Source organism: Orycteropus afer, unplaced genomic scaffold (assembly GCF_000298275.1).
Source record: "Orycteropus afer afer isolate SDZICR_OR568_19922 unplaced genomic scaffold, OryAfe1.0 scaffold00003, whole genome shotgun sequence".
Lineage (NCBI taxonomy): Eukaryota > Metazoa > Chordata > Mammalia > Tubulidentata > Orycteropodidae > Orycteropus > Orycteropus afer.
The window spans coordinates 864,649-876,594 of record NW_006921590.1 but is presented as its reverse complement, the minus strand read 5'-3'; the positions used below and the strand labels follow the sequence as shown (position 1 = coordinate 876,594).

The window sequence follows — 11,946 nt, the reverse complement described above, 5'->3', positions numbered from 1 at the left end:
CACACACACACACACACACACACACACACACACTGTTATTAATGTGGGAGCTCTGGTGGCATAGTGCCTGAGATACTTGACTGATAACCAGAAGGCTGGCAGTTCAAACCCACCAGCCACTCCTCGGAAGGAAGGTTGGGCAATATACTTCCGTAGTGATACCACCTCAGAAACCCAAGAAGGGGTTGCTATGAGTCAGGTCCGACTCGAGGGCAGTGAGAGTTTTTTTGATTATTAAAGTATTTCTCATTATACAGAACATACAAGAGTTAGAGGGGGGGAAATAAGTCAGCTGTTTAACATCTTTGAATTTAATTTATAATTTTATTACTAACCAGATTTTTTTAATATTTTATTTTTTGACAAAATTATGATCATATTGAATATATAATTTTACATCATATTTTGTTAACTAAAAGATAATTCTAAAGAGAAAAGCTGGTAAATAAATATAAATAGGTGAGTTTTCTCTAAAATAGCCAAACCTAACCATTTACAACACATTATAATTTTCAGGCCACTTTTATACACAACAACTTAAAAATCATCTAATTTGATCCACTGAAATTTTAACCATGCATAGCTAGCAATTGTAAATGTTGTTAAAATCAGTTGCAAAAAAAAAGTAAGCTCTTTAAAGATGACGTCCAGGAAATTATTTTATCCTTGTCTTCTTTTGCTTTCTGAACTCATTTTGTGCTAATTCACTATGTGACATTTACTAAAATATATAATATTTGCTACATATTTAACTGAAGACTGGAAATTTTTATAATCATTAATTTGTAATTCATCCAATTATAATACATCATGTATCAACTTAGAAAAAAGAGAAACATTGGGATGAAACATCACTGTTTTAATTTTTCAAGAATTTAGGCTGTATCCTAACTTTTTGACTTTCACTCACATTACAGTGTAAAAATATTTTCAAAGATGATAAAACAGTTCTGTTCACTTTTCTTCTCAGTTGGCTTTGTTAAAATCAGTGCTTCTTTGTTCCTCAGATAAGAGCAAGCCTTACTCACAGTGCAGAAGACATTTCCAGAGTGGTTATGCCTACTCTGCTCAAGGTGTATGTGTATACTTTAAGCAGTATTTCCATAATTATTAGCTCTTTTTACCTATACTTACAGTTATAAATTTCAAATATCTAGCTCCTTTGTCAAACTACTTCTTTCTCAATGAATCCCCTATATTTATTGAAAATGATTAAAGTATTATAATTATCATAATAATTGATAATTATTAAAATTTATTGAAAATCAATAAATCATTTTTATTTTTTTCTAAAATATTTAGTTCTTACTGTATGGATTTTGTCTGAAAGCCCTAGAAATATTCCTTTTTATGGCTAAAATACTAAGACAAAACTAAGCTGTTATGGGAAATGACAAGAATACCCCCTTATATTTAAGTAAATTATAAATGCCTTCAGTACACAAATAATGTGAACTTGAAAAATGGATCATATTTGTGAATCTGATATTTACTGACAAGCCTTTTTTGTAAGAAAGTGACAGTATTAAATATCACTTTTCTATATATGTGGTGTGACATTTTCATTTTGTTCCAAGTTATTTTTGTTTCTGTGTAACTCTGGAGTTTGTACCAAACCAAACTCATTGCTGTGGAGTTCGACCTTGGCTCATAGCGCCGCCTCCTTGGGTTTCCGAGGCAGTATCACTATGAAAGTAGATTGCCCAACCTTCTTTCTGAGGAGTGGCTGGTAGATTTGAACTGCCAGCCTTTGGTTAGCAGTCAAATGCCTTAGGCATTACGCCACTAGTGCTGTCTGGAGTTTGTAAGCATCTCTTAATATTTGGTAATTATATAATGATGACTTCATGTACAAAAGTTGGCTAGACAGAGCAGAAAAATCAATTTCTTTTTCCTTTAGTTTAAACAAAACAAAAAGAAAGAGAATGTAAAATCTGCATAAAAACCTTGTTGGAATTATACCTCAACAGTCTTTGACACATGAAGTAGAAACTGAGTGCAGCGGAGTGTTAGTCATTGTGCTGTGATATTCAGCCAAGCACCCTTTCAGTTTAAAACATCCTTTGTTTTAACCCATGTCTTGTTTTGTTACCCAGAATGATGCAAGTGACACTTGACCTTAGATTACCTTTTGTTCTCTCCTCTTGCAAAGGCACTCAGAGGCAGGACTGCCCCTGGCAAAATCATGAAGTAGGTGGAACTTATATTCATTCTCTACCATTTTGCAATGACAGTTCACCTTAGATTCTCTCCACTTTTCCATCCCCAAGTTGCGTATTTCTTGACATTTACCTTGTTTTCTAGGGTTTTCATGCTGTTTCTTTCCTGTTGTCCACCCTTCTTTGAAGGAGCTCTGGTGGCTCAATGCCTAAGACATTTCACTGCTTACCAGAAGGTTGGAAGTTCAAACCCACCAGCCACTCTATAAGAGGAAGACTGGGCAACCTACTTCCATAAAGATATACTGCCTTGGAAACCCAAAGGGGGTGGCTATGAGTTGGAATCCACTCATTGGCAAAAAACAAAACCAAACTCCATGCCTTTGAGTCAGGTTCAACTCATAGCGACCCCTCCTTGGGTTTCTGAGGCAGTATCACTACGGAAGTAGATCGTCCAATCTTCCTTCCAGAGAGTGGCTGGTGGATTTGAACTGCCAACCTTCTGGTAAGCAGTTGAATTTAATCCTTTGACTGTATAACTTACTAACTCAAAAACATACACTGGCTTCACAAGAGGAGCCTGCCAATCAAGTTCCTCCCTCCTTACATTCTGGGTCTTACTTCCCACTGTGCCTCACTACACGTTCTACTACAGAAGGATCACCTGCCTTACTCTTCTCCTTTACACACATTCCCACACTATCACTTTTGCATGAACTGGACTTAATCTCTCATCTCTGTATGTGAAAATCCTACTCATTTTTCAGAGGTCTATTCAGCTGAACTTCCTCCATGTACTTTTCCTGATCACTCTCAGTCTCTTTTCTCCACACCTCATGCATGCCACTCATGACATTTACCACATATTACTTTGTATTATAATTATTTATGTATGTGTCTTGTCTCCAGGCACTATGCTGGGCCTTTACAAACTTAATCTTATTTAAATTTCACAACAACCCAATGATGTGGCTGTTGTTACACCATTTAACATTTAACAATTGAGGAAACAGGCTCAAATAAGTTAAATAATTTGCCCAAAGTCACACTTCTAGAAAGTAACAGAGCTAGGACTTTAATCCAGGTCTGTCTCACTCCAAAACACATATTCTTTGCATTCTACAAATTGCAACCTACTTAGTTATTACCTAGCTGTGAAAAGAGAGTGATGAGAGGGTCTAAGATGGAAGAAGAGACCAACTTAGGTTTTTATGATTATCAAATAGATATTCAACAATGAGCTAGACTTTATTGATATTCCCTGTATTTCCCTAGGCAGAAGTGATTGCTTTAATTAGAATCCATGAGGAATTCAAATAAAATGTGAGGGAAAAAAAAATCTTACCTAAAGGTGTCAAAAGAAGCATGAAATAAGAAAAGATTGTTCAAGACAGTGTATATAATACAAGAGGGTTATGTAGCATTGGTGTGTGAGCACTTTTGAAAATAAATACAAGGAAAAGAAATAACTGTGGAAAGATTCCCTGTATGTCCCTCAAGATTTAAACAATTTGGGGTAGTTTAGAGGCTGAAGATGTGGTTATCATCCTAAACCCCTTATGATCTAATAGTATGTCTGCCAACCTCAATATACTTCTGCTTCTGATGTACCATCTTGGTCTAGTTAGAAATGAGAAGCTCAGTGCTTTTGAAAGGGAATCTCATCCTGGATAAACAGCTTTTACAACTGCCCTTTCCAATACCCAGGACCATGGAGTTTCAGCTAAGTCTTAGGCAGCTTCATTCTGGGGAATCTTCAACAGGACCAGGCTCCTGCTAGTCATGTGGCATAAGGTTCCTCCCAGGGAAGAATTTAGACTTAGCATCTTGGTGTCTTTTGGCACCACCACCCGTGCCTCTCTTGAGGCAAAAAAATAAAGCCTTTATTAGTTTTTCCCTTGCTCATTTCCTCCTCCCCCAGTTTATCATATTATCTGTTGCATATTTCTTTAACATGAGTGAGAAACTTAAGTTTAGAGAGGTCAGACAGTTATTGTTAAACATGTGTTCTCAATACAGCTCTGTTAACTTCTGACATTCATCTCAACTGTATTTGCCAACTCCATTTAAAATTATGTATGTTCCCTTTATACTAAGTTCCATTCATACATGGTTATACTCATTTGTCCCTCATGCCAATCTTAATAACGTGTGTGTGCGTGTGTGTGTGTGTATTTTTTTTTTTACTACTTAGGGAAAATAAAGTAAACAAATCTAAACTTGAGTGTAGCCAGCCACACTGGACTTCAGGCACTAGGTTAGGAAAGCTGCAACTTTTTATTTCAGTAATATGCTATATCTGAAGAAATCTTCAAGTCCAGTAAGACAGCTACCTTAAACCACACTGCAAAAACTCAAACATGAAAGCTAATTTTACTTTTCATTAAAATTGTTAGAGTATTTGTATTCCTCTACAAATACCTTCAAAGCTAATTCTCTTGTTGTTCTTCTTTATTTATTTTTACTTTTTATGGTAATAAATATAGTTCCATAGGAGGTTGTAAAAAAATACACACAGAGATCCTGTGTACCCTTTAGTGAGTTTCCCCCAATGATAACATCTTACCAGAAAGTTGACATTGGTATAATTCACTTTTAAATTTCAAAAATATGAAAACAAAAAATTCATCTTGAAGACCAAGTAGGCAGTTTCAAATTTTGTTCCACATTCTGTTCCTGCTCATAAATGATGACCTTGCTGACAGGCCTGTGTCCAGAAGGCCACATCTCCCACATTGGTGGAGATGACTTTCAGAAATCATTCAAAACCTAGGTCAATGTCATAGTACAGGCATGGTGGAAAAGAGCCCACATGAGACGACTTGGGTTGAAGTCTAGTTCTGCCTTCATCTGAGTGACCTTGAGCAAATCACTTGATCTCTCCAAGCTTCAGTTTCTTCATCTATAAAATGGAGGAAGAATTTCTTCTGCCTACTTCATAAGGCTGTTTTGAAGGTCAAGTGTGATGATGTATATGAAAGGACAAGAAAGGCTATGCATCCACATTCATAAAGTTTATGTTCTTTTCTGAAACTACTGCCAGATTACAGAAAGGTAGTTTTTAGCAATGGTACTATTCTTAGAAACAGAGCAACATCACCACTCCCCCTTTTTATTAACCACATGACCTAGAATTTCTGTCATGTAAAAAGGACCTTCACTTTCTGCCACTCTTAGTAGGATAAACATTAACAATATATCAGGCGAGTACTCTGTGGCTCATTACTTACATACCTAAGGCATATGACCTATTTTAAAATAAATATTTCTTAACATTTTCTTCTAAAAAGTCAAATACATTTTAAATGGTTTTTATTTTTATCCTGACTACAGGATTCATTATTACTTTTTTTTTTTTTTTTCATACCATGAGTTCTACAAAAGATGCTTGTGACAACAGTGAGAAATTATAAGGATACCATATTAGACAGTGGATGGTTTATGAAGTAGCAAAAGAAGTCATCCAACCTGCTTTTGTTCCTTGGTTTGCCAGTTATACAATATAAGCTTCCGATTCACTGGTGAGCCTGGTACGTGAGTAGTAAAAATGCTAGTCTTGACAGTAAGAGTAGGGAAATATATAGGAGAAAATAAACTTAAATCATAGTATGGAAAGATAAGAGTCTTTGTGTGTACTGAAAGTTTGGATACAGTAATAAAAATTTTAAGATCTATTTTCTTCCCTCTCCCCCACTATTCACAGGCTGGCATGGCTCTGACCTATGACCCCACAGCTGCCATACAGAATGGGTAAGTAGGCCACATTTTCTACATTCTAATTTATAAGATATCCTGGCACTCTTAATACTGAAGAAAATTTTTCAAATTATCTTGCTTTTGTTTTGTATCTTTAAGCAAAAACTATAAGGCACATATTTCTCACCATTGTACTTTTCTTTCTTCCAATTAATGACTCTGACTTCATTACATCTCCCATATCACCTGTTCTTACACCCATTAAACTTTTGTCTCTCTCTCTTTTTGCTGCCCCCCATCTCTTTTTCTCTCACTCTTGCTTACTCTCACTCTCTCCATCTCTTTCACTCTCTCTGGGAAAGAGTAAAGACTGGATTGCAAAGAAGGAGTAAAGTGAGAGCTAGGCTGAGAGAATTATCTGTGCATCTCTAGAGCAAGAGTGTTGCCCTTTCTAATAACTGTAGATCTAGCTTTTAGTAATTTTAATTTGCTCACTTTCATTTCTACATCAATAATGCTTTTATTTCATTCTAGAGATCAAGAGAAAGGTAATGGACAGAAGTCAAATTACTAACTCAGGTTTGTTGTTGTTGTTGTGTTGTGTTGTGTGACCCCTCCTTGGGTTGCCAAGGCAGTATCACTATGGGAGTAGATTGCCTCATCTTCCTTCTGAGGAGTGGCTGGGGGGTTTGAACCACCAGCCTTCTGGTTAGCAGTCAAGTGCCTTAGGCACTATGCTACCAGAGCTCCTAGTAACTCAGGTAGTTGTATCTTAATTCTTTAAGCATCAAGAAATCTGTGTCTTGTACTTAGAAGAAGTCTTATAGCTTCAAAATTTTCTTTTGAAAAACATAATGTTGTTAAACTACATCACGTGGACACTCTAAAATTCTGAGATTCTTGATATCTTTGGTTGAAGCTTTGTTTTTACTTCCTGATCCTTTTTCTTTGCTCTGACTACCCTACAATAGACAGAATCAGTCTTTTGGTTAGTTAAAGCCAAAAAACCAAACCCACTGCCATCAAGTCGATTCCAACTCATAACAACCCGCATTGGGTTTCCAAGGCTAAAAATCTTTATGGAAGTAGATTGCCTCATCTTCCTGCCACAGAGCAGCTGGTGGGTTTGAATCAGCAATCTTCTGGTTAGCAGCCACATGCCTTACCCAGTACACCACCAGAGCTCCTTTTTGGTTAGTTAACTTACTTTTATTTTCTAAGCCCTTTCTTTTAGATTTGTACATGACTATAAGTTGACTGTCTTTTAGTCTAATTAAATAATTGAGAAACATAAAGACTTATTGAAGATGTCAGCATATGGAGTATAAGGAATTAAACACTATTTTCTATTTTGTCAATTACATCTAATAAAGTCTGTGAGATGCTGAAAGGGTTTAAATAACACCATTTATTCCTGTAGTCATTCATGAAAGCATTTAATAAACATCCAATAAATGTACTAGGCCTAATGCTGTGCTTCATAGATTTATTAAACAATGAATACAAAAAGGCCTTTACCCTCAAGAAGCTCACAGTCTGCTGTTGCATTAAAGAAACACTTGCAGTAGAGTAGATATAGTCAGGTAGTTTTTTGTTGTTGCTTTTGATGAAAATTTCTCTCTAAGAATGAATATTATGGATATCCTTGCATTTATCCAATAAGCATTTACTTATTTCTAAGTAAGGTGGTATAAACTTTGGTGGATGGAAAGAAGGAAACACAAGGAGAAGACAATCCTCTAGAATTGCTTATTTGGAGAAAAACAGGTGCTATAATGAAAAGGAATGACAATTATTTAACACTTACTATTTATTAAGCAGTTTTTATTTATAAATTATTATTTCCTGGTGTCTGAGTTAAATAATTGCATGTCATCACAATTAGAGATTTATTTAGAAAATTTTCACACATATAGGAAAGTAGAAATAATAGCTTAATGAATATTTATATGTCCAGTAATTATATTCAACAAGTTCAGGATTTTTTTTTCTATTTATTATTTTAAAATTTATTATAAATGCCTTTTTGCTAAAGGCTATATGCCAAGGATCAGAGATGTAGTGGTAATACAGGCAGACCTAGTCATTATGCTCATAGTTACGTTGCTCCAGTAGAAGTATAAGTAAAATAACATTTTTTCTTTTCTTTCTTGTTGTTGAAGACATAAACAGCAAAACATACACCAGTTCAACTATTTCTATATGTACAATTCACTGACATTGATAATACTCTTCAAGTTGTGTAACCATTCTTGCCCTACCTTTTCAAATTGTTCCTTTTCCATTAACATAAACTCACTGCCCCCTCAAACTTCCTATGTAACCAAATAAAATAGTTGTTAATTTCTGTACATAGTTATTTATTTATTTTCATGATTAATTATTTAATTACATTTATAGTAAACACTAATTAGATAAATGGATATTTTTTGTAGGACCATATTAAAGTAAATTTTAGATATTATAAAATTTCACCCTTAAATTCTTTAACATAAAAAAGAGCAAAACCCACTACTCTAAGGTAAATTCCAACTCATAGAGACCCTGTTGACATCATCCCACATAATGATAATATTAATATAACACAAAATTGTTGTTGAGCTCTGGTAGCATAATGTCTAAAGCACTTGACTGCTAACCAGAACGCTGGCGGTTCAAACCCACCAGCCACTCCTCGGAAGGAAGGTTGGTCAATCCTACTTCCATAGTGATACTGCCTCAGAAACCCAAGGAGGGGTCGCTATGAGTCGGGGCCAACTCAATGGCACATAACAACAACAACAACAACACAAAATTAAATTTATACTAATTCCAAAATATCACCTATTTTCCAGATTATATTCAATTTTGCTTAATGTCCCCAAAAATGTATTTCTCAGTCGCTTGGTTTTGAAGCAAGAGCAAAAGATCATGTCAAAATATCTTTCCTGGATATTTCATTTACCAATGATATCCCTTTTGGGCAAATATTAATATTCTTATTTTACAGAGAAGAAAAATGAGACTACTCAGTCAAAAGTAGAATTGGAAGCCAAATGCTTCTCTCTGGCTCTAATACTCACTTTAGAGCATGTTGTCTATATCCACCTAATAAAGGGGAGACTATATGGAAGCAATGGATGGCTTCCACTTGACATGGCACATCAAGGATGATTAAATTTAGCAAGGATATACAGAGAAGGATGTTTTCTGAGAAACTAGACTGGTATGAATGGATGTGATGTATTTAGAGATTAGCAAGTCAACCAGTTAAACTGGACTGGAAGTTTCATGTGAAAGAATTTTGCATATTTCAAACATATGTTGATTCCAAGCTTCAAAAGCATTGTAACCATACATTTAAGAGTTTTGACTTTCCTTCACACTAAAGAACAATTTCTAGTTTTTTAGCAAAACTAAAAACTCACTGTCATTGAGTCGGATCTGACTCATAACGACCTCTCCTTGGGTTTCCAAGACAGCATCACTATGGAAGTAGATTATCCAGTCTTCCTTCCGGGGAGTGGCTGGTGGGTTTGAACTGCCAGACTTCTGGTTAGTAGCAAATGCCTTAGGCACTAGATGATCTAAGTAGGAAACACAATTTACAAGATATTTGCAGTGTAGTAAATTACTTTATGTGGCTTTTCTACCCATAAGACTTTGTAAACTCCAAGGTAGGATTTGCTATGAGCAACTGAGGAGCTCCTGATTGCTGAAGGTGTCCACCTGGAGTATTTCTGTTGGGAGTGGCACAAAACAATGTTCTGGGAGGTGCCAACTCTCTCTCAGGTGCTTAGAGTTCTGATGCTATAGTTGGCTAGTTTGACCACCGTGCCGGGCTCAAAAGGAGGCCTCCTAGAGGCAGAACTCTCTCTGACTGCTGGTGGAGGAAGACGTGCTACTGAAAGAGACATGTGCCCCTGAAAGAGACATGTGCTGCTGGGAAAGAGATGCAAGAGACACGCATTGCTGAGTGAGACACCGAGGGACCAGCACTGCTGGGAAAGAGACTGCGAGAGACTGTTGGCTGAGGGGCTGTAGGCTGGGAGAGAGACTGAGCATTCTTCCTGAACTTGTAGCCTGGTGCTTCCCTAATAAACCCCATAATCCGTGAGTTCTGTGTGGCCACTGCAGCGAATTATCGAACCCAGGAGAGAGGTGGTGGGTGCTTTGGGAGGAACAGCTGGTGAAAGGGCTGGAGGGAGGCAGCATGTCTGGCCTTGCAGGAATAGGCCTTGGGCTATTGATGGTGATTCTGTCTTCCTCTTGTGGGATTAGAGGAGGTCAGAAGATGTGACCTCCTTGTTGTTCAAGGAATATTAAAATAGTCAAAGTATAAAATGATAAGAGTTTGTCCTAGAGTGGTTAAAGTATGAATTGAAAAACCAGAATAGGTAAAAGTAAGGATAAGCTCAACAAACAATTCATTCATTCATTCTTTCAACCAATATTCACCATCTTTGAAAGAATAAATAAAATAGACAAACCACTAGATGGATTGATAAAAGTAAAAACGAGAAGAGGCAAATAACCACCTTAAGGAATGAAACTGGTGACATTACAAAGCCAACAGAGACAAAGAATATCATAACAGATTACTATGAAAAATTATACTCTTAAAAAATTTGAAAACCTAATAAAATGGGCAAATTCCTAGAATCATACTACCTATACAGTCTAACAAAACAGAGATAGAAAATTTAAACAGACCCATTACAAAAGAAGAGACTAAATATACTATAAAAAATTGCAAACAAGGACCAGATGACTACACTGGAAAATTCAACCAAACATTCAAAGATGAATTGACACAAATCCTACATAATCTCTTCAAAAACATTGAAGAAGATGTTGCATTACTAAACTGTTTCAGCATAACCCTGATACCTAAACAAGGCAAAATCACCACCAAAAAAAAAATAATAATAAATTACAGACCAACATCCCTTATGAACGTAGATGCAAATATTTTCAACAAAATTCTAGCCACCAGACTTCAGCAACAAATGAAAGAAATCATACTATGATCAAGTGGTATTCATATCAGTATTACAAAACATGGTTCTACATTAGAAAGTTAATCAGTATAATCCATCACATAAATAAAGGAAAAGAACCATATGATCGTTTCAATTGATACAGAAAAGCATTCAATAAAATTCAACACCTTTTCCATAATTGGGGTCATATATACAAAACCAGCAGCCAACATTAAACTCAATGGAGAAAGACTGAAAGTCTGCCTTTTGAGAATGGGAACAATATAAGGATGCCTATTATCACTACTTGTGGTAGTTAAGGTTGTGTGTCACCTTCGTGGGCCTAGTTGAGTGGCTGGGTAGCTGGATGTACTTTTTCTCAATTGTGAGATTGGTAGTTAACTCCATGGTGGAATCTGATGGAGCAGCTGAATAGCTGCTTTAGAGATGTGGGCTGCTTCCAGTATATAAGCAGCAACTTTGAGGAAAGTCTCCAGCTTTTTGGCAAGCTTGAACCCTGCATGTAGCCAAGTTGTTGTTCAACAGCCTGCCGTGCCCTGCTGATCTTGGTGCTTTTTATGAACTTGAATTAGTGGCCTGCCATGTTGTTTGGTGATATTGGGACTGTGCCTTTTTATTTGTTGACCTTGGGTTTGTCATCCTCAGCAGCCAGTTGCTGCCTGAGTGAAGAAAAGCCTCTAGCTTCAGTGGGCCAGGAGCAAAAGGCATAGCTGAAGCCCAAGGCTGAGTGGCTTTCACCCAGTCCCTAGAGTCTGGCACTTTGCACTTAGACTTATAGCCTCCAAGAATTTTAAGAATAAACTTCTGTTTGTTCAAGCCATCCCATTTGTGGTATATCCCTGTTAGAATGGCACTAGGTAACCAAAACACTACTCTTACTTAAATTGTACTGAATTCCTAGCTAGAGCTATAAGACAAGAAAGAGAGAAAAAAGGTATGCAAATAAGAAAGAAAGAAGTAACGCTATCTTTGTAGATGACGTGATTCTATACATACAAGACCCTAAACATTCCACAAGAAAATGGCTGAAAGTAATAGAAGAATTTAGCAACATTGCTTTGTATCAGTACATCAGTAGATACATTTTGTTGTTGTTGTTATTTGCCGTC

The 11,946-nt window shown here is 36.3% G+C and overlaps 1 protein-coding gene across 1 annotated transcript in view; it reads left to right on the top strand.

Moving 5' to 3' along the window:
* Nucleotides 1-11,946, top strand: part of RBMS3 (RNA binding motif single stranded interacting protein 3) — a 1,212,798-nt gene that overhangs the window by 1,055,699 nt on the left and 145,153 nt on the right. Inside the window, exon 13 of the mRNA XM_042780448.1 lies at nucleotides 5,863-5,909. Within this exon, the coding sequence (XP_042636382.1) occupies nucleotides 5,863-5,909 (47 nt within the window). The remainder of the gene's footprint in view (nucleotides 1-5,862; nucleotides 5,910-11,946) is intronic.